General features: G+C 39.8%; 1 protein-coding gene across 1 annotated transcript in view; it reads right to left on the bottom strand.

Annotated features, from left to right (window-relative positions):
• prkg2 (protein kinase cGMP-dependent 2) overlaps positions 1-21950 on the bottom strand; it is a 133840-nt gene that overhangs the window by 38938 nt on the left and 72952 nt on the right. Inside the window, exons 10-14 of the mRNA XM_072251903.1 lie at positions 18102-18249; positions 13479-13615; positions 9459-9548; positions 9194-9335; positions 2021-2184 (exon numbers count right to left, since the gene is read on the bottom strand). Of these exons, the coding sequence (XP_072108004.1) occupies positions 2021-2184; positions 9194-9335; positions 9459-9548; positions 13479-13615; positions 18102-18249 (681 nt within the window). The remainder of the gene's footprint in view (positions 1-2020; positions 2185-9193; positions 9336-9458; positions 9549-13478; positions 13616-18101; positions 18250-21950) is intronic.

Here is a 21950-nt window from a genome sequence, read left to right as displayed (position 1 = left end):
AATAGGACGGGGCTCAAAGGTTGTAAACAACCGGAAATGATACGATGATAAAAATATTTATGCACAGAAAGTGTTTGCCATCTGCAATGTACTGCCAGAAGGAAGGTAGTTGAGGCTGATTCAGTCATGATATTCAAAAAGGAACTGGATAAGAACTTAGAAGGAAATAAAATTGCAAGGCTCTGCTGAGAAGGCAGGAAATGGGATTATTGGTATTGATAAACACAAGAGATTCTGCAGATACTGGAAATTCAGAGGAACACACACAAAATAGTGCAAAGGTATTACAGCTCGGGATATTGGAGTTTGGAGTTCAATTCTGACGCTATCTGAACAGAGTTTGCACGTCCTCCCTGTGCATGCTTGTGTTTCCTTCAGGTGCTCCAGGGTTACTGGTAGTTCAGCTCAAAGGACCATAAGGGCTATTCTGTGCAGTGTCTATAAATAAATAAATAAATAAATAAATGCCCACTCATGCGAGCCTGTTAGCAAATTGGAAACTTGAAATAAATTTGTGAGAAGCAGCAGGAAGTGACCTTAAGTTACTTGAGAATGTATGAACCTATAAATTAAATCTATCCTGCCCAATTCTCAACCCAACCCCACTCAACCCTCACTAACTTAAGAAGATACCTTAGTAAAGCTAAGGGTATTAGGCAGTTTGGGAACTTGATAGCCAGCAGAGGACCGACAACAGTACAGAGGCCTTCCTTTCCTTCTGAGTAAATTGCTGAGGCTTCCATCAGCTTCAAGCTCCTCTCACAAGACAGATATTATCAGGAAGCTAGGCACAATCTTCCAGAGTTGAATTACATGTGATTTCCTGGTCTGACACAATCAGCCGGGAGTGTTAAAGATTAGTTTTATTTGTCATGTGTACAATGAAACATTGAAACATACAGTGAAATACGTCATGCATATCAAATCAGCTACAAGCGTTGCCATACTTTTAGTGCCAGCATGGCATGCCCACAACTTACTAACCAAAACCATACATCTTTGGAATGTGGGAGGAATCCAGAGCACCCAGAGGAAACCTATGCAGTCATGGAAAGAACATTCAAACTCTTTGTAGATAGCTGAAGGAACCAAATGCTGATCGGTGGTCACTGGCACATTGAGGCTATTGCTCTAACTGCTATGCTATATTCCAGACACAAAAATAATCCATGCAGAATCACACAACACAGAAAATAAACATTTTGTTCTTTACCTCTGTTATGGGCAGCTGAAGCAGCTCCGCAATGTGTTTTCTCCTCCAGACCAAACATGCAGTTGCTTTTTGAGTTCAATTTTTTAAACCATTTCAAAATTCAAAGTAAATTTATTAACAAAGTACATATATGTCACCACATACAACCCTGAGGTTCATTTTCTTGAGGCATACTCAGCAAATCTATAGGATAGTAACTATAACAGGATCAATGAAAGATTAACTAGAGTGCAGAAGGAAACAAATTGTAAATAAAAATAAACCACAATAAATAACAAGAACATGAGATAATGAGATAAAGGGTCCTTGAAGAGAGATCATTGTTTCTTATTTGCCAGGTAGAAGAATGCATGTTGCCAGAGGTCAATGGCCAAGGTGCATCAGTCACATGATATAATGATAAAATGATATTTAACTAACACTGCTGACATGAAATTTAGAAAAAGCAAAACAGCTATCCCAGGTTTGGAGAATCCTGAAGAACTTAGATCCAGGGGCAATTATTTTTCTTATAACATGCTTCATCTACCATTAAAAGTATCTTAAAAGTATCATTTATCTTAAAATACCTACGCTATATTCCAAAATGTTATTTTATCTAAATAGTGATTCCTCTGTCTAGTGCATTGATACCGGGTCTTCTGTGCCCATAGATCAGACTGAGTGAGTCCCGTTGGATGCTGCTTCTGTGCCTGAGAATACCTGCATCATTGCAGATCAAGTAACTTTTAGAAGTTTAGCTCCTTGGTTTTCAATTCATATCTTGCTCCATGTCTAATGATGCAGGTGATACAAAGAGACATTTACCTGCCAGTAAGAAGCTCAAAGACAAGTATTCCCAATGACCAGAAATCCACACCAAAATCATGGCCTTTGTTCAGAATAATCTCAGGTGCCACGTATTCAGCTGTCCCACAAAATGTCCATGTTTTCTGACCTCTGCCAATCTTCTTAGCAAATCCAAAGTCAACCTGAAAGCAAAGGTTAATAAAATAAAATTGGCAATATTTATTCAATCAATATAATGGCTGTAAATGGACACAATCTTGCAAATGTGATCAGTTCAGGATGGACAAAGACATATACTGATCTCGATAGACTTTATGGCATTGGTGCGAGTTTACCTAATATAACAATAACAACTGATCTAGGCCTTAAGACCATGAGCAGAATTAGGCCATTTGGCACATTGAATCTGCTCTGCCATTCCATCACACCTGATTTATTATCCCTCTCAACACCATTCTCCTGCCTTTTCCCATTATATTTTATGTCCTGACTAACCAAGAACCTATCAACCTCCACTTTAAATATAGTCAATAACTTGGTCTCTGCAGCCACCTATGGCAATGAACTCCACAGATTTACCACCCCCTGGCTAATTAAATGTCTCCTCTTCTCTATTCTAAATGGATGTCCCGCTAGGTGAGTTTAGGGAGTTAGGCACTAAGTTAAAGGACAGGACCTCCAGGATAGCAGTGCAGGAGGGAGGGCTTCAGATTTATAGATAATTGGGCAGTTTTCCAAGGAAGGTGGGACCTGTTCTGGCGGGTCAGTTTACATCTGAACTGGAGGGGGACAAATATTCTTGCAGGTAGGTTTGCTAGAGAGGCTCCAGTGGATTTAAACTAGATACAAGGGGGTAAGGGAACCACAGTGTAGGAACAGATAGAGGGGAGAAGGAAGAAAAAGATGATAGTAAAGTTGTTTGCACCATTAGTGATAAACAGAGAGTAAGAGGTGGAGAATTTCTTAAATGCATTTATTTTAATGCTAGGAGCATTGTAAGAAAGGTGGATGAGTTTAGAGCATGGATTGATACCTGGAAATATGCTGTTGTAGCTATTAGTGCAACATGGTTGCAGGAGGTGTTTGATTGGCAACTAAATATTCCTGGATTTTGTTGCTTCAGGTGTGATAGAATTGGAGGGACAAGAGGGGGAGGTGTTGCATTGCTTGTCAGAGAAAATATTACAGCAGTGCTCTGGCAGGATAGATTAGAGGGCTCATCTAGGGAGGCTATTTGGGTGGAATTGAGGAATGGGAGAGGTGTAGTAATACTTAGAGGGGTGTATTATGGACCACCTAATGGGGAGCAAGAATTGGAGGAGCAAAATTGTAAGGAGATAGCAGATATTTGTAGCAAGCACAGGTTTGTGATTGTGGGAGATTTTAATTTTCCACACATAGACTGGGAAGGTCATACTGTAAAAGGGCTGGATGGTTTGGAGTTTGTAAAATGTGTGCAGGATAGTTTTTTGCAGCAATACATAGAGGTACCAACTAGAGAAGAGGCAGTGTTGGATCTCCTGTTAGGGAATGAGATAGGTCAGATGACAGAGGTATGTGTTGGGGAGCACTTTGGGTCCAGTGATCACATTGCCATTAGTTTCAATATAATTATGGAGAAGGATAGGTCTGGACCCAGCGTTGAGATTTTTGATTGGAGATAGGCTAACTTTGTGGAGATGCAAAAGGATTTAGAAAGAGTGGATTGGGGCAATTTGTTTTATGGGAAGGGTGTAATAGAGAAATGGAGTTCATTTAAAGGTGAAATTTTGAGGGTACAGAATCTTTATGTTCCTGTTAAGTTGAAAGGAAAGGTTAAAAGTTTGAGAGAGCCATGGTTTTCAAGGGATATTGGAAACTTGGTTCAGAAAAAGAGAGATTTCTACAATAAATATAGGCAGCATGGAGTAAATGAGGTGCTCGAGGAATATAAAGAATGTAAAAAGAATCTTAAGAAAGGAATTAGGAAAGCTAAAAGAAGATGAGGTTGCTTTGGCAAGTAAGGTGAAAATAAATCAAAGGGCTTCTACTGTTATATTAATAGCAAAAGGATAGTGAGGGATAAAATTGGTCCCTTAGAGAATCAGAATGGACAGCTATGTGTGGAGCCGAAAGAGATGGGGGAGATTTTGAACAATGTCTTTTCTTAGGTATTCACTAAGGAGAAGGATACTGAACTGTGTAAGGTAAGGGAAACAAGTAGGGAAGTTATGGAAACTATGATGATTAAAGAAGAGGAAGTACTGGCACTTTTAAAGAATATAAAAGTGGATAAGTCTCGGGGTCCTGATAGGATATTCCCTAGGGCCTTGAGGGAAGTTAGTGTAGAAATAGCAGGGGCTCTGACAGAAATATTTCAAGTGTCATTAGAAACGGGGATGGTGCCGGAGTATTGGCGTATTGCTCCTGTTGTTCCATTTTTCAAAAGGGTTCCAAGAGTAAAACTAGCAATTATTGGCCTGTAAGTTTGATGTCAGTGGTGGTTAAGTTAAAGGAAAGTATTCTTAGAGATGGTATATATAATTATCTGGATAGACAGGGTCTGATTGGAGCACAGAAGATTGAGGGGGGAAATGATAGAGGTATTTAAAATTATGAGGGGGATAGATAGAGTTGACATGTATAGGCTTTTTCCATTGAGAGTGGGGAGATTCAAACAAGAAGACATGAGTTGAGAGTTAAAGGGCAAAAGTTTAGGAGTAACATGAGGGGGAACTTCTTTACTCAGAGAGTGGTAGCTGTGTGGAACCAGCTTCCAGCAGAAGTGGTTGAGGCGGGTTCGATATTGTCATTTAAAGTAAAATTGGATAGCTATATGGACAGGAAAGGAATGGAGGGTTATTGTCTGAGTGCAGGTCAGTAGGACTAAGTGAGAGTAAGAGTTTGGCATGGACTAGAAGGGTCGAGATGGCCTGTTTCCATGCTGTAATTTTTATTTGGTTATATGATTAGGAACAGTCAATATGGATTTGTGCGTGGAAGGTCATGTTTGACAAACCTTATTGAACTATTTGAAGAGGTTAATAGGAAAGTTGGCGAGGGTAAAGCAGTAGATGTTGTCTATATGGACTTCATTAAGGCCTTTGACAAAGTTCCACATGGAAGGTTAGTTAGGAAGGTTCAATCATTAGGTATTAATATTGAAGTAGTAAAATGGATTCAACAGTGGCTGGATGGGAGATGCCAGAGAGTAGTGGTCGATAACTGTTTGTCCGGTTGGAGGCCGGTGACTAGTGGTGTGCCTCAGTGATCTGTACTGGGTCCAATGTTGTTTGTCATATATATTAATGATCTGGATGATGGGGTGGTAAATTGGATTAGTAAGTATGCAGATGATACTAAGATAGGTGGTGTTAGGTGGTGTTGTGGATAATGAAGCAGGTTTTCAAAGCTTGCAGAGAGATTTAAGCCAGTTAGAAGAGTGGGCTGAAAGATGGCAGATGGAGTTTGATGCTGATAAGTGTGAGGTGCTATATTTTGGTAGTACTAATCAAAATAGGACATACATGGAAAATGGTAGGGCGTTGAAGAATGCAGTAGAACAGAGGGATCTAGGAATAATGGTGCATAGTTCCCTGAAGGTGGAATCTCATGTGGATAGGGTGGTGAAGAAAGCTTTTGGTATGCTGGCCTTTATAAATCAGAGCATTGAGTATAGGAGTTGGGATGTAATGTTGAAATCGTATAAGGCATTGGTAAGGCCAAATTTGGAGTATTGTGTACAGTTCTGGTCACTGAATTATAGGAAAGATGTCAACAAAATAGAGAGTACAGAGAAGATTTACTAGAATGTTACCTGGGTTTCAGCAGCTGAGTTACAGAGAAAGGTTGAACAAGTTAGGTCTTTATTCTTTGGAGCGTAGAAGGTTGAGGAGGGAATTGATAGAGGTATTTAAAATTATAAGGGTGTTAGATAGAGCTGACGCAGATAGGCTTTTTCCATTGAGAGTAGGGGAGATTCAAACAAGAAGACATGAGTTGTGAGTTAGGAGGCAAAAGTTTAGGGGTAACACGAGGGGAAACTTCTTTACTCAGATAGTGGTGGCTGTGTGGAACGAGCTTCCAATAGAAGTGGTAGGGGCAGGTTCGATATTGTCATTTAAAGAAAAAATTTATAGGTATATGGACAGGAAAGGAATGGAGGGTTATGGGCTGAGTGCAGGTCGGTGGGACTAGGTGAGAGTAAGCGTTCAGCACAGACTAGAAGGGCCGAGATGGTCTGTTTCCGTGCTGTAATTGTTATATGGTTGTATGGTTATAGTCTGGGGCTGTGCCTTCTGGTCCTAGGCTCCCCAACTAGAGGAAACATCGTTCCTACACCCAATCTATCCAGACCTTTCAGTATTCAATAGGTTCCATGAGAACGCCCATCATTATTCTATACTCCAGCAAGTACATGCCCAAAGCCATCAAACACTCCTCATACGTTAACATCTCCGAAATCATTGTTGTATACCTCCTCTGGACCCTCTCCAATGCTCGCATGTCTTTTCTGAGATAAGGGGCTCAAGTCTGCTCACAATACTCCAAAAGGCATTTGACCAACGGCAAGGATGTAATGCTTGCTCTTATATAAAATCCTTGCTCTTACTACTTCATCCTCTCAAAATGAATGCTAACATTGCATTTGCCTTCTTTACCACCTACTCAACCTGCAAGTTAAGTTAACATTTAGGGACTCCCAAGCAATCTTGCTTGCCTGGCCATAACTGAACTACCACTGCTAATCTGATCCTGGTTTCTTCTGAGGGCCCGTGATAAGGGAAATCTCCATGTCGGGAGCACCTCACTCTGCTCCTCCAGTGCCAGTGGTACCCTTCTTTTCAACTACAATTGCTGCAATCCGCAGCCTGTCATTTCCCTATGAGAAACATATTTTTGAACTGCCTAAACAAACTAGTGATTCTACGATCTCCTGAAGGAATCAGCCAACTTGATTCTCAGGAATGCAGGTACAGCACCTTGAAGTAGACGAAGGTTGGCCATGGCTAGAAGAGAAGGTGAAAGAGATGGCCAGGTGGATTTAAAGCAGATTGAAGCATTGAGACCGGAAACCAGAAAAAGAACTGGTGTTCAGCCCCACTACATGCCAGCCAAGATCCCCCACCTGAGTCGATCCAACCTGTCTGGGTGTTTGACCGGACTCCCTCTCTTCTCACTATGGGCGGGAGGTGCTGGAGTCTTAGGTCCCACACCGCCTGGTTCAGGTCAGGAGCAGTTATTGCCCAACAGCCACTGGGTTCCCGGACAGGCTTCACGCACCTCAGCACTGAACTGACTCCACAGCCTGTGGGCTTACTCTTGGGGCTCTGTAGCTCTTGTTCTCTGTATTATTCGTTTATTTTTATTATTATTTGCATGATATGCCCTCTTTTGCACATTGAATATTTGTCAGTCTGTATTATTTGTGTTTATTGTGGATTCAATTGTACATCTTTATCTCCCTGTGGGTGCTTACAAGAAAATAAATCTCAAACTTGTATATGGTATACATACTTTAATAATAAATTTACTTTGAACTTTGATGTTCTGAAAGACTAGTAGAGGCAACACATACAAAAAGCTGGAAGAACTCATTAGGCCAGGCAGCATCTATAGAAAAAAGTACAGTCCCTGCTGAAGGCTCTCAGCCTGAAATGTCAACTGTACCTTCTTTCTGTAGATGCTGCCTGGCCAGCTGAGTTCCTCCAGCATTTTGTGTGTGTTGCTCAGATTTTCTCTTGTTTGTAAATTCAGGAGAAGATGGCGGCATGGCCTCTCCGGTGATGAATATCTGTTATCTGTCGAGTGGGGGACCGTACACAATCCTGATTTGATGGGAGACAGACGTGAGTGCATAGCGGAACATCTGGAGAACTTCTGAAATGTCTGCTTTGCTACCGCTGCTACTGTGTGGTAACCGGAATCTCTGGAGCTGAAGGCCTCAAAATCCTCGGCTTTGCGTGTTTCAGGGGCCGGTGAGAGGTCGAAGGCGCTCAGCAAAGGATGGCACTCAGGAGGCTGTATCGGAAAGGCTGCTCGGAAGCTTGGAGTTTTCAGACAGGTAGACTCAGGGTCGGCTGTGGTTGGCTGCTTCCAAGGTATCGAGAGGTTGACAGTGCCTGGAGGTTTATGGCAGGGAGTTTCCCCCTTTTGCCGCTGCTATCGGGGACTCGGGAGTCGATCGACTCGGGGACCTTGAGACTGTATTTTTAGTGTGCCTATGGATTGTTCTTCATCAAATTATGGTATTGCTTGCACTGCTGTAACTATATGGTATAATTATGTGGTTTTGTCAGTGTTAGTCTTTGGTCTGTCTTGTTTTCTGTGATACCACGCCGGAGAAACATTGTATCATTTCTGAATACATGTATGCATTCCTAAATGACAATAAAAGAGGACTGGGTGTTCTCATAATCTAAATAGTGGAGGCTCTGATTTTTTTCAAGGGATCATGGAATCTTCTAAATTAGGCTAACACTCGGTGTATCCAAATCCTACCATAAGTTTTTGCTGGAATTGGCTGTGACAGTCCTGAACATGTGAAGGAATTGTTGTTGAGAAAATGGATGTTCAGCTTATTTGGTGCAACTGCAAGCACTGACAATCAGTCAGTAATGAGTCATAGGACCCTGGATGATCCAAAACAGTCTGTCACATTCTGCTTGCCAGTCCTCTTGCTAAGCTTCACCCATGAAAGAATCTCAGTTCCAGGTACATAAATAGCTAGCTAGAACATTCCTGTTGGGTAGGAAGTTATTTGAAGAATTTAAAATTAATTCTTAAATGTATATTCCTTGAAAATCTTCACTTGACAGGTATAAACAGAGATGTGCAGGTCACCTTGACAAATATTGCAATTTCATCAAACATCTTTCCACATTGTTCCACTGTGTGGGGATTGTCACAACCAGAGAAGGCTATTGTAAACAAGTCCTACCAGGCTCTTCTTACAATCCATTGGCCTCTCAAGTGCATAAGACATCCAGCTAGCAACTATTTCATTTTCCCGCACTTGCATGGTCCTTTGAGTGAATGTGGGAGCTCTGTCCCTCTCCTCTACAGCTTCTGATTTCTTCATGAGACCAACAATGTATGTATGTGGCTTAAGTCCCAGTGTGCTTTTGTAGAAATTGGATTCATCGCCTGTGAATAGTTTGCCCAGCACTACCTTTGCCCAAGTAATCCTTAGGAATGTTATTTAATACTTACCAACTTTATGTATCCCTCAGCATCAAGCATCAGGTTCTCTGGTTTCAGGTCCCTGTAGACAACTCCAATATGATGTAGGTAATCAAAAGCTTCCGTCACACATGAAATACAAAATTTTGATGTAAGCTCATCAAAGCAGCCTCTGACAAGGGAAGAATACATTGAGATATTTGGTCAGTGAAACATGCAAGCTAAGAAAGATTTCACAAAGGTCAATTTAAAAAGCAAAGTGGACTATTTTTTTGTGCAGGTCAGATTAGCTCACCTATCCCTGAGAATGCTCCAGATCTCTCCTCCAAGGCAAGCCTCCAACAGCATGTAAACACACTTGTTATCTTTAAAGCTGCGGAACAGCCTACAGCAGCAGAATGGGAGAAAATCAATGCTGTACAGCTTGAAGAGCTCACTCAAAATCTGAATGAAAATGCAATTGGGTTTATATATTTGGATTCAACATAGTGACAGAATTAACTGCAAAGAGTTGAAGCCATGACATTAACTTGCCCAGTTTATGTTTGGAATTAATATAAAGATCAAGATCTTTTTATATTTGAGGTAACAGTTTTAAACATGGTTAAGCATTTACAGGGAGCAACAGTGTGAACAGGGGTGAGATCTTAATGTTAACAAAGAGCTATTTGTTCTAATGATTATTAGCTAGTAATAAGAAGGTTTTCCTAAATTTCCTAAATTCTTAGGTTCACCAAAAATCAATGAGTCAGAAGTACCACAAGACTAAAACATTAACGAGAAGTATTAAAAGTTTAATATTTGGGATTATGACAACCACTATATTCAAGAGGATTGTGACTGCTATGTTTACTGCAAACCATTTGGACCAATACATGTGTGCAAATACATGTCGAATCCTAGTTTTATCCTAGTTTTACTCTGAATTTATTTCAATGATTTGGCTATTTCAAGCTAGGCTTCCATGTTTTCTGCTGCAAGTCAAGAGAGAACAGAATGACTGCTGACTGTACGAAAATGAGCAGAATGAGATAAACCAGCAAGATTAGACTTTGGTTGTTGTTCTCCTTGCTGTTGTGGATTGACAGCCCAAACTACAATGCAATCATGTTTATATTTCATAAAGCAACCATTACATTGTGAATTAGCAATTATAAAAGCATTGATACTACCAGCCAGCAATCAATGACCCAGGTAATTTCTATCAGATAGTGCTTCCCTCTCCATGTTGTTGTGTCATCTACCAGCAGATGAGACCTGAAACTTGAAGCTCATTGACAGTTTAGACCTTCTTGAGATGTTACCAGGAGGGGGCACACATAACTGTCAAGTAGGAAATTCAACTACTTTGTCCTTCGTTGCAAGACAAATTGCTGAGAAAATAGTCAAACACATTATTTCTTACCAGAACATCACCAATTCTGGGACTACTGGCACAAGGCCTGTTATTGGCTGTGCTGGGAGGAGTAAATAAACAGAACCTGCCTTCCCCTCATCTTTTGTCATATTCTTAGACCAAGACAGCAACTCATGTAGGTCTACAATTTTTACTTTGTATGTCTAGAATGTATGGGCCTCTTTAGTGGCTTCACCTGCTTCACCCTGGAAAGGAAACATGATCCGGTGGAGCCCCCCTCATCAAGTTGAACTGTGCAGGTTTGGCACTAATCATGAAATGAAATGTTGATTGACAGCATTTTTTTACTTTGTGGTGAACAAAGAAACTATGGCTGACATTGCTTATTGCTTATTGCTTTCATTCCCTTAAGAGCAACCACTTAATATTTACTTTCCAAGGTGTTGAAAGTTCAAATATTATGCTCTTGATTAAATATGAATGAAGCAATTTCCAAGTTCTGACTACTCTTAACTCCTTTTCATTCCAAGACCTTGATCTTTATGATCAGAGACAACATTCTGTGAACTGATCCCAGCCACAAGTTACCTCCAACTGTTAGTTATTAAATAAGGCAATTGTTATGGACAAACTGCCTTTGTGAAAGACAGCCAAAGCATGGCTTCAACAATGTTATCAGCAATAGCATCCACATTTTATAAAATTAGTAAGTAATTTTAGCTCTGAATACATTCAAGTGAATTTCCCTGCCATGGGTGAAGAGTGTCTGCCCATTGAAGACAGCGTGTGCTTCAAAGTCTGCTCTAGAGTTTTGATAATATTATCCTCCTAAGGTATTGTGGTCTCTAAGATCAGCTTTCTACTAAATAATGATAGATTTAAATTTACATAGATTCTAGCCAGGTCTAAAATGACTCTTGTACATAAAACTGATGAAAGCTGGTCACCTTTTCTTTTAATCTGTAACATTAAAATTAAAATATTAATTTACTTTATCGTCACCAAACAATTAATACTAGAGCATAAATCATCACAGCGATATTTGATTCTGCGCTTCGCACTCCCTGGGTTACAAACTCTACCCAATTATCATCAACGTAACATCTGCAGCACCAGGGTTCCCAACACACCCAACCGCTGTTACAGTACCACCAGGAATGCCTACCATTCCATCTCTAGACCACGCTTCAGGAAATCTCCTCCTACCTGAATACTGTCAGAGGATAAAGAGCAAGACTCCAGAGGTAAGGACAATGAAGAGATGCTTGCAGGAGGTGGAGAAGCAACTGCAGGATTGCTTCGAGTCAGTGCATTAGGCTATGTTCAAGGACTCAGCAAAGGATCTGAATGGGTACCACAGTTGTCACAGAATTTACAAAGTAAGTTGTGGATCAGTGTGCCACGCAAAATCATTTAGAGTTTTCTCCAACCAAAAGATCTGCAATGTGTTGAGGGCTAGATCAGTGGATTCGGTCTGGCGACGAAGCAGAATACATGAGGTCTAGGTATGTCCTCCGGAAATCCCTTTCACATGCAAAGTGGCAATTCTGAACCAAACTTGAATCACAGAAGGGTGGTCACCAACTGTGGCAGGGCCTGAATACTATCAACTCGCTCAAAGTAAAACCAAGCAACATATGTGACAACAAGGTTTCACTCCCAAATGAATTACCTATTTAATTAACATATAGCATTACAGTTTTAAAAAGAGAAAATAAGGAATAGGCTGGGAAAGAGGAGAAGAGGAGTAACCAAAACTTTAATGATACACTTGTATTTCTTCAGTCACAGGAAAAGGATCTCATTGGTTGGATCAGTATTTAGCATCTATTCCCAAGCTTTGCAGCCAGTATCATTCAGGATGGCAATTCACATTGATGTGGATTCAGAGTCCATTCTGCCCAAGCCAAGTAAGGTTGCTAGATTTCAAATTAATATTGCCAGATTCTCATTTCAGGTTTATCTATTTACTTGAGTTTAAAGTCCCCAGCTCCCTCAGCATGTTTTGAGTTCATAAGCAGTAAGAAACAATTAAATCCCCTTAATTTGAGCTTATTAACTTAACCACTAGTGTACTGTTTCCTAATAAAGCAAGAAAAATATCTTGCCTTATTCTGGCAATTGCTATTTTTTTCATTAAGCTATAAGTAATTTTTAACATTATTATTAGAGTTTAAGCTCTCAACAAACTAGTAATTACAATTCAGCAGTGTGGGCAGGAAGCATCATTTGCTCAAATTAGTTTCAGACATAGAAATATCTATTTTGGTTTTGTGAAGTCCATGCACACAAATAAGTACTGACTTGCTATTACCTGTTTTACTTTATCTCATAAAGACAAAATTATTTCACATATCCCATCAATTGAGTAAAATATCATCAATAATCATGATTAGTATTTATTGAAATATCCATATTGAAATGTCTTAGAAAAAGTGGTTTCACTTATATTGAGGAAACTGTAACTAACAATGTGATCAACATTGCTCTATTTACTGTTCCATTCTGTCATTGGATCCTTATCTTTGCCCATAAAAAGCTCTCATCTGTGAAAATCAATTACATGAGTGTGATTTTTCATGACAGACTGTACATAGTTTTTGTTTGGTCATTGCAGCTGAGATTTAATTTGCATAACATCGAAGTACTTCTCAGATTGAACCAAAATGTGGAGGTGAAAGTATTTCAGGTACTATATTACAATCAAGCTCATTAGAGCTATGGGATAGAAAGAAATTGTTGTTTATAATATAGTTTTACTGTTTGTTGATGGTGAATATTGCTATGGAGATTTATACTCAGTACAGTATTATGTCTAGTTATAGACTGCTTTTCAAACAAAGTAAAATAACTTTTAAAATATTTTTTAAAAATTTTGCACATAAATAGCTCACAAAATAGAATTAAGATAGACTTACTCTAAGTACAGTAAGAGTATTTCTCCAGTCAAGAACTTACCTTACAATAAATGGAGAGTGAGCCTCTTCAAGAATCTTCTTCTCAGAATGGATGTGCTCCTGTTGTCTTGTGTCAACAATGTGTTTTTTCTTTATGCACTTCATGGCAAATGCAACATCTTCATTTTTCATTTTAACCTAGAGAAAACAAGCTAGATGTTTGCTTCTATGATTCTAAAGGTGTGTTCCGAGAAAAAGAAGGGCACAAAAAGACAGATTTTCTTTTCACCACCTACGTGAACACCAAATGTTCTAAATTGCTCTAAAACAGGCAGGCAACATACACTGGGTTATAAGTATTTAGAGATAGAAGAGAATTTGCAAGGCAAGACTTAGAATAAAAAACTTTATAACTTTTGATGGTGTTTTTCAAGATGGTGTTGGCAATATACAGCAACTCTTTATGGGCTACTCACAAAAGTTCTAGATATACTTCTTCTGAACAACTATTGCTGCAATCTGCAGCCTGTAATTTCCCTTTTAAATTATCTTAATGAACCAGCAATTCTACAATATCCTGAAGGACTCAGCAGACTCAACTTTCAGGAATGCAGGTAAGGCACCTTTAAGCAGTCAAAAGTATATCTCCATGGCCAGAAGAGGGGAAGGAGGGGAGGACTCCAAACCAGACCAAAACAGAGGGGGTGGGGGAGTGGAGTTGTAAAACTTCCTCTACCTCGTGTCATGTTAGCAAACGTCCAGTCACTGAAGAAAACGACTGAGGACCTAAGGACAAGATTGCTGTATCAGAGGGGAATAAGGGATTGCTACGTATGTTCTCTGTTTCACAGAGACATTGCTTATGTCATGCATGCCAGCTACAGTGATCAAACCCAAGGGCTTCTTGATCCACCAGATGACTGGATGGTTGATTCCAAGAGGGCAAAAGGTGGAGGTCTGTGTTTCATGATAAACTCTTCGTAGTGCTCAGATATAGCAGTCTTGTCACACTCTAGTTCTCCCGACATGTAAAACGAATGATTAAGTGCCAACTATTCTACTTACTAAGAGTGTTCTCATCCATGATCTTGACTGCAGTTTACATACTACCATCTGCTGACGTTGAGCAAGCACTCAAGGTACTGAGAGCCACAGTACACAAGGTACACAGCCTACCCGACACTTTTCAAATCATCACTGGGGACTTAAATCAAGCTTGCTTGAAGAAAACTCTACCCAATTATAATCAACGTAACATCTGCAGCACCTGGGTTCCCAACACACCCAACCGCTGTTACAGTACCACCAGGAATGCCTACCATTCCATCTCTAGACCACGCTTCAGGAAATCTCCTCCTACCTGAATACTGTCAGAGGATAAAGAGCAAGACTCCAGAGGTAAGGACAATGAAGAGATGCTTGCAGGAGGTGGAGGAGCAACTGCAGGATTGCTTCGAGTCAGTGCATTAGGCTATGTTCAAGGACTCAGCAAAGGATCTGAATGGGTACCACAGTTGTCATGGAATTTATAAAGCAAGTTGGGGATGAGTGTGCCACACAAAATCATTTAGAGTTTTCTCCAACCCAAAGATCTGCAATGTGTTGAGGGCTAGATCAGTGGAGTTCAGTCTGGCGACGAAGCAGAATACATGAGGTCTAGGTATGTCCTCCAGAAATCCATTTCACATACAAAGTGGCAATTCTGGACCAAACTTGAATCACAGAAGGGTGATCACCAACTGTGGCAGGGCCTGAATACTATCAACTCGCTCAAAGTAAAACCAAGCAACATATGTGACAACAAGGTTTCACTCCCAAATGAATTCTTTGCCTTTTATGCTTGCTTTGGCCGACAAGACATGGAGGCACATTCCTGAACTCCCATAGTCCCCGACGACCCTGGGAATTCAGTCTCTAAGACTGACGTGAGAGCACCCTTCAGGAGGGTGAACCCATGGAAATCATCTAACCCAGGTGATGTAGCTGGTCAACTACTGGAGACCTGTGCTGACCAACTGGCTGCAGTGTTCACTGATATCTTTAAGCACTCGCTCTGTCAGTCTAAGGTACTCACCTGTTTCAAGCAGGCTTCAGTTATACTAGTGTCCAGTGCAAGGCAACCTGCCCCAATGACTATCACCCAGTAGCACTTGTGTCCACTGTGATGAAGTGTTTTGAGAGGTTGATGATGAAACATATCAACTCCTGCCTGAGCAGTGACTTGGATCTCCACCAATTTGCCTACCAGCACAACAGGTCAACAGCAGATGCCATTTCATTGGCTCTTCACTCAACCCTGAAACATCTGGACAGTGAAGATGCATGCGTCAGGATGCTCCTCGTTGTCTATAGCTCTGCACTTAATTCCATTGTCCCCTCAAAACTAATCAATAGGCTTCTAGACCTTGGCCTCAGGACATCCCTGTGCAACTGGATCCTCGATTTCCTCACTTGCAGACTCCAGTCAGTTTGGATTGGCAACAGCATCTCCTCCACAATCTCCCTCAGCACAGATGCACCACAAAACTGTACGTTTAGCCTCCTGCTCTACTCGCTTTATACTTACGACTGTGAGGCTAAGCACAGCTCTAACCTTTGTTAACTCTGCAGATGACACCACTGTCATTGGCCGAATCAAAGGTGATGAGAATCAGCATATAGGAGGGAGACTGAAAATCTGGCTGAGTTGTGCCACAACAGTAGCATCTCATTCAATGTTAGCAAAACCTAAGAGCTAATTATTGACTACAGGAGGAGGAAACCATAGTCCCCATGACAGGACCAAGAGGTGGAGAGGGTCAGCAACTTTAAACTCCTTGGCATTATCATCTTGGAGAATTTGTCCTGGGACCAGCATGTAAGTGCCATGACAAAGAAAGCACAGCACCACCTCAACTTTCTTAGAAGTTTGTGAAGATTCAGCATGTCATCTAAAACATAGACAAACTTGTATAGATGCGCAGTGGAGAGTATACTGACCGGTTGCATCACAGCCCAATCTATCACGGGTAAAGCCCTCCCCATCACTGAACACATCTACACGGAGCGCTGTCGCAGGAAAGCAGCATCCGTCAGCATGGATCCCCACTATCCAGGCCATGCTCTCTTCTCGCTGCTGCCATCAGGAAGGAGGTACAGGAGCCACAGGTCCCTCACCACCAGGTTCAGAAACAGTTATTGTGCCTGAACCATCAGGCTCTTGAACCAGATAACTTCACTCAACTTCACTCACTGCAACACTGAACTGTTCCCACAACTTATAGACTCAATTTTCGGGAACCTTCATCTCATGTTCTTCATATTGTTAGTTTATTTGTTTGTTTGTTTGTTTATTTATTTATTTATTGTTTCGCACAGCTTGATGTATTTTGCACATTGGTTGGTTATCAATCTTGGGTGTAGATTTTCATTTGTTCTGTTGTGGTCCTTTGTAATTACTGCGAATGCCCACAAGAAAATGAATTTCAAGGTAATATATGATGACATATCTGTACTTTGATAATAAATATACATTGAACTTTGATGCCTGCAAAATGCAGGGAAGAAATTAAAAGTGCTCTTGGGATGCATAGTACAGTATCTGCAGTAAAATAGATGTCTATTGAAGCTACATTAAGGCACCACAATTAATACAATCAGATTATCTGTGGATCATCACTTCTTGAAGATTCTAATGTTCTTCAAAATATATGTGAAAATGAAAAAGATTAGGAAAATAGAAGATAGAAAAGTACAGCAGAGTATTGGCCCTTCAGCCCAACCTAATCCTAGTCCACAATCAATCTAATCCTTTCCTCCTACACAGACAATAACCTTCCATGTGAGCTTTCTATTTACAACAGAAAATATATTGTTATGGGAAAGATGTATATTCATTTTTTTACTATGTAGTAAAATTAGAAACACGCACAAAATGCTGGAGGAACTCAGCTAGTCAGGCAGCATCTATGGAAAAGAATAAACAGTCGACGTTTTTTGCCAAGACCCTTCATCAGGACCTATAATATATAAATCTTCAACAAGAGCATATAAATATTCATGAATATTTATGAAGGGTTTCAGCCCGAAACGTTGACTGCTTACTCTTTTCCATAGACATTGCCTGATCTGCTGAGATCCTCCAGCATTTTGTGTGCGTTGCTTGGATTTCCAGCATCTGCATATTTTCGCTTGTTTATGTAGTAAAATGAACTCATTTTTTTATTTATAATAAGTGAAGAAAATTAAGGACGTCAATGAAAATCAGTAAATATTAAAGCAAATCAAGTAGAACTGGATTATTTAATCTGCCAAACTACATTAGGAAAAATAGCATACTAGACAGAAGATCCTGCCCTGAAATTTCTCACTCTGTCTCCTTTAAAATTAAAATTAATCTATTTTCTATGAGGTCATCTCTAAAAATATACAATAATGAAATATCTGTCTGGTTACGTATTGTGTTCTATACCCCTAGGAGAGCGAGGCATAACTTATATGCTCAATATAACATGATGTTGCTGAGTGAGAGAGACTGCATTGTAAGCAAGAACACGATTCTCTTAAAATTCTCTGAAAGGTCACAACAAAGTAAGCAATGATGAATCAACATCACACCACATACTGTCCAACTTTGTTAATACCCACATATATTTCTGACCATTAATAAATGCCAGGTTGCATTTTACATAAGTACAAAACTTACCAGCTCAACTCTCCCAAATCCACCTACTCCCAAGGTGGCAATAATCTCAAGGTTTTTGAATGGTGTTGTTGGAGAAAACTTGGCTACCTTCTCCTTCAGCTTGATCATTTCCAAAGAGATTTCTTCCTCTTGCACAGAAGTGGATGTTCTATGCAAAAAACAATAATTTAATAAATATTGAGAATCCAACATCCATATTATTTCCATAAGATTTGAAATATTTGATCAAAAAGTATATTAAAAAGATAAATAATTCTTGGAATCAATCATATCCATAAAACCATAAGACCATAAAATATAGGAGTTGAATTAGGCCATTCAGTTACTGAGTCTACTCCACCATTCCATCATGGCTGATTTATTTTCCCTCTCAACCCCGTTTGACACCCTGACTAATCAAGAAACTTTCAGTCTTTGCTTTAAATATATGCAATGACTTGACCTCTACAGCTGCCTCTGGCAATTAATTCCACAGATTCACTACCCTCTGGCTAAAGAAATTCCTCCTTATCTCTCTTCTAAATGGATGTTCCTCTAGTGGTCCTAGACACACCCACTATAAAAAACATTTACCCTACATCCACTCTGTCCAGACCTTTCAATATTCGATAGGTTTCAATGAGATCCCCCTTTTTCTTCTAAACTCTGGTGCGTATAGGCCCAGTAACTCAAATACTCCTTATAAGTTAACCCTTTCATTCCCAGAATCATTCTCACAAACCTCCTCTGAACCTTCTCTAATGCCAGCACATTTTTTCATAGCCAAGGGGCAAAAAACTGCTCACAATATTCCAAGTGTGGTCTGACCAATGCCTTATAAAGCCTCAGCATTACTTCCTTGCTCTTATATTCCATTCATCTTGAAATGAATGTTAATATTGCATTTGCCTTCCTTACGACCAACTCAACCTGTAAGTTAACCTTTAGGGAATCCTGCGCAAGGACTCCCAAGTCCTTTTTGCATTCTGATTTTTGAACTTCCTCAAATAATATATGCCTTTATTCCTTCTACCAAAGTGCATGACCATACATTTCCTTACATTATATTCCATCTGTCACTTTTTGCCCACTCTCCCATCTGTCTAAATCCATCTGCAGAATCTCCACTTCCTCAACACTATGTGTCCCTCCACCTGTCTTCATATCATCTGTAAACTTGGCCACAAAGCCATCAATTCCATCATCCAAAAATCATTGGCACATAATGTGAAAAGAAACCGTCCCAACACTGACTTCTGCGGAACACCACTAGTCACCAAAGCCAACTGGAGTAGGTTTCCCATTGTCTGCCTCCTGCCAGTCAGCCATTCTTTTATCCATGCTAAAAAATGACTTGTGTATAATTAAATTTACATCTCGGATTAAATAAAATTGAAAGTCGAAGTTATTCTGGGAGTAAGAATTAAAGATGCTGGACCAACGTTGCCATAGAAAAAAGATCACATTAATTATCGTGAGATTATGATTACAATTATGTACATGACACGCAACGTGTTTCCAGAGGACTGGAGTGCTGTCTGATAAACAATTTAATCTAATTGCAAAGAAAATTATAATCAAGATAATTCTGGACCCAGCAACCCAAGATCACTTAAAGATTAGCTTTTAAATATGAGGATTAAATTCATATTAAATATACAAGATAGTACATGAGGTTGAATTTATGCACGTATAAATGATCATTTGTTACACTCCAAACCAATGTATTTTCCTTATTGAAAAGTGGACTAGGATTATCTTCTTAGGTAGTCCCTTAGGATGGAGGATGACCTGTATAGAGCATGATAAGTATAACCTAGGTTGTATGTATTTTTAAATTGTGTTTTACATTTCTGATATTTCAATTTTAACTATTTTATTTTCTTTAAGGCAGGAACATAGCATTGAAAACTATGGCAGCAGACAACAAAAATGTAAGCACAGCTTTGATGCCAGTCGTTGTTTACAGAGAGTTTCATGGTCTAGGCCATGTGATTTTTGCCGATTGTCTCCAGCCTGTAAGATTCCTTCTCCGGGTTGGACAAGCTAGGTGCACTTCATCCACTGCTTCAGCAACAAGAACAGTTAGAGCTCCTCTGCAAAATACAGGCTTAGCAAGTAAGAAATTCATCCTGGATCAGCTGGCATCTTTACAAAGAGAATCCTGGGTCCATTGAGGTGACTTAACTGATCTGATGAACTCAGAATGGGAACTACACATGGAATCTATTATTAACAAAGGCATGTAAGGATTACAGATAGGATTGCTGGGCCAGATGACCTTTCCACAATCTAACCTTATAGAATCATAAGACCATACAACGTGAAAAAGACCCTTTGGCCCACAAAGTCTGTGCCACCAATGCTACAAAAATTCAGTTTTATTCTCTCCACATACCGTTACTTGCTCCTAAACTCTACCACTTACCTGCATGCCAGAGACAATTTACAGTAACTAATCAAGGTTGCAACCTATATGTCTTTGTGTTGTGGGAGGAAATCATGGGGTAAAAACGCAAACCATATACAACCAAGATCAGATACCAGGATTTGACCCGAGTCACAGGCAGCTGTTCACTAGCAGTGCCACTGTGCTTACACCCCCATTATCATTAACTTCATTCCACGTCTTGCTATCTTCATAGTGGCAGCTTTCACAAGAGCTCCCGTCAGATAGATTAACTATTTATCTTCCTACACCTTATGAGAGCTTCCAGAAATTTTCTAGCTTCATGCCACATAGACACCAGATGGATCTACATCCAGTTTTCCTTGCTCTTAAGAAAGTGCATCTGATCTTTATGGAGCACCACCATCTCAAAGTTCCTTCAGTAAACAATCAGCTCAAGTGGTGGTGCTATGGGAATTTATTTCTAAACAGTGCATTGTTATGGGAAGGCATTTTAAGTTTTCAATTTACTGTCCTGATGTTGCATATTTGGGATAATAAGTTACCTTGTATATTGTAGAAAGCTGGGCACTACTAAACTGTAAGATAGGAAATGCATAGCTCTGTGTATACAGTAGTACAGAGTCCCTATCTGGACCAATTCAGCAGAATTGCATGAACCTTGATGAAGATACAAGGACATTTCATAAATAATGGCCACAGAGCCACTGATCTCTTTCGCTGACTGAAATTTGAGTCCAATATACAAATTATAGATGCTGAAAAGAGCAAAGGCAGAAAATGTATAGGTCAGCACATTAAAATGAAATGCTCCATAAATCACAAGATATAACAAAACCCTACCACAAGCAAACAGTGAGAAAATTAACAAAGAAAAGACTTCATATTGGACAAAATATTTAGATGGTTTGCTCTTACTTTAGAAGAATTTATTCGAGTTTTTTAAATGGCTCAGAGTGTAGATACTGATATTGAATATGCAAAAATGCAAGAATCTATATTAATAATCATCTGCTCTTTGCACCATTAAATATTGAATTAATCTGTAAAACAGTACCTTGCACTAAAATTAACACACTTGTTATATTAGCATTGGATTATGCAAAGGAACTCCATCCAATGATAAACTACAGGGGGCATGGAAGCTAATATGGAGGATGGGTTTGAGCTTTGATTCATATTGGATTAGTGAATTGCACTCAGGAAGAGAGTGGAAGTACACAAGTACTTTTAATACCCTGGGATTCCGTAAAAGGCAAGTTGCCACATTTATACTAAAAATTTGTTAATTTTGCAACAATAATATTCATATATTCCTCAGAGTTGCTACACAAGTTGATAAGAAGGTTAAGAAGACATATGGTATGCCAAGTTTTTAAGCTCACCAGTGGGAGGTGGTGCTTTAGCACTGCTGGCCCACCACCTCGAGGGAGTCTTGATCATAAGCAGGCCGAAACTCC

This window comes from Mobula birostris, chromosome 3 (assembly GCF_030028105.1).
Source record: "Mobula birostris isolate sMobBir1 chromosome 3, sMobBir1.hap1, whole genome shotgun sequence".
In the NCBI taxonomy this organism is placed as follows: Eukaryota; Metazoa; Chordata; class Chondrichthyes; order Myliobatiformes; family Myliobatidae; genus Mobula; species Mobula birostris.
This window is presented reverse-complemented; position numbering and strand designations above follow the sequence as displayed.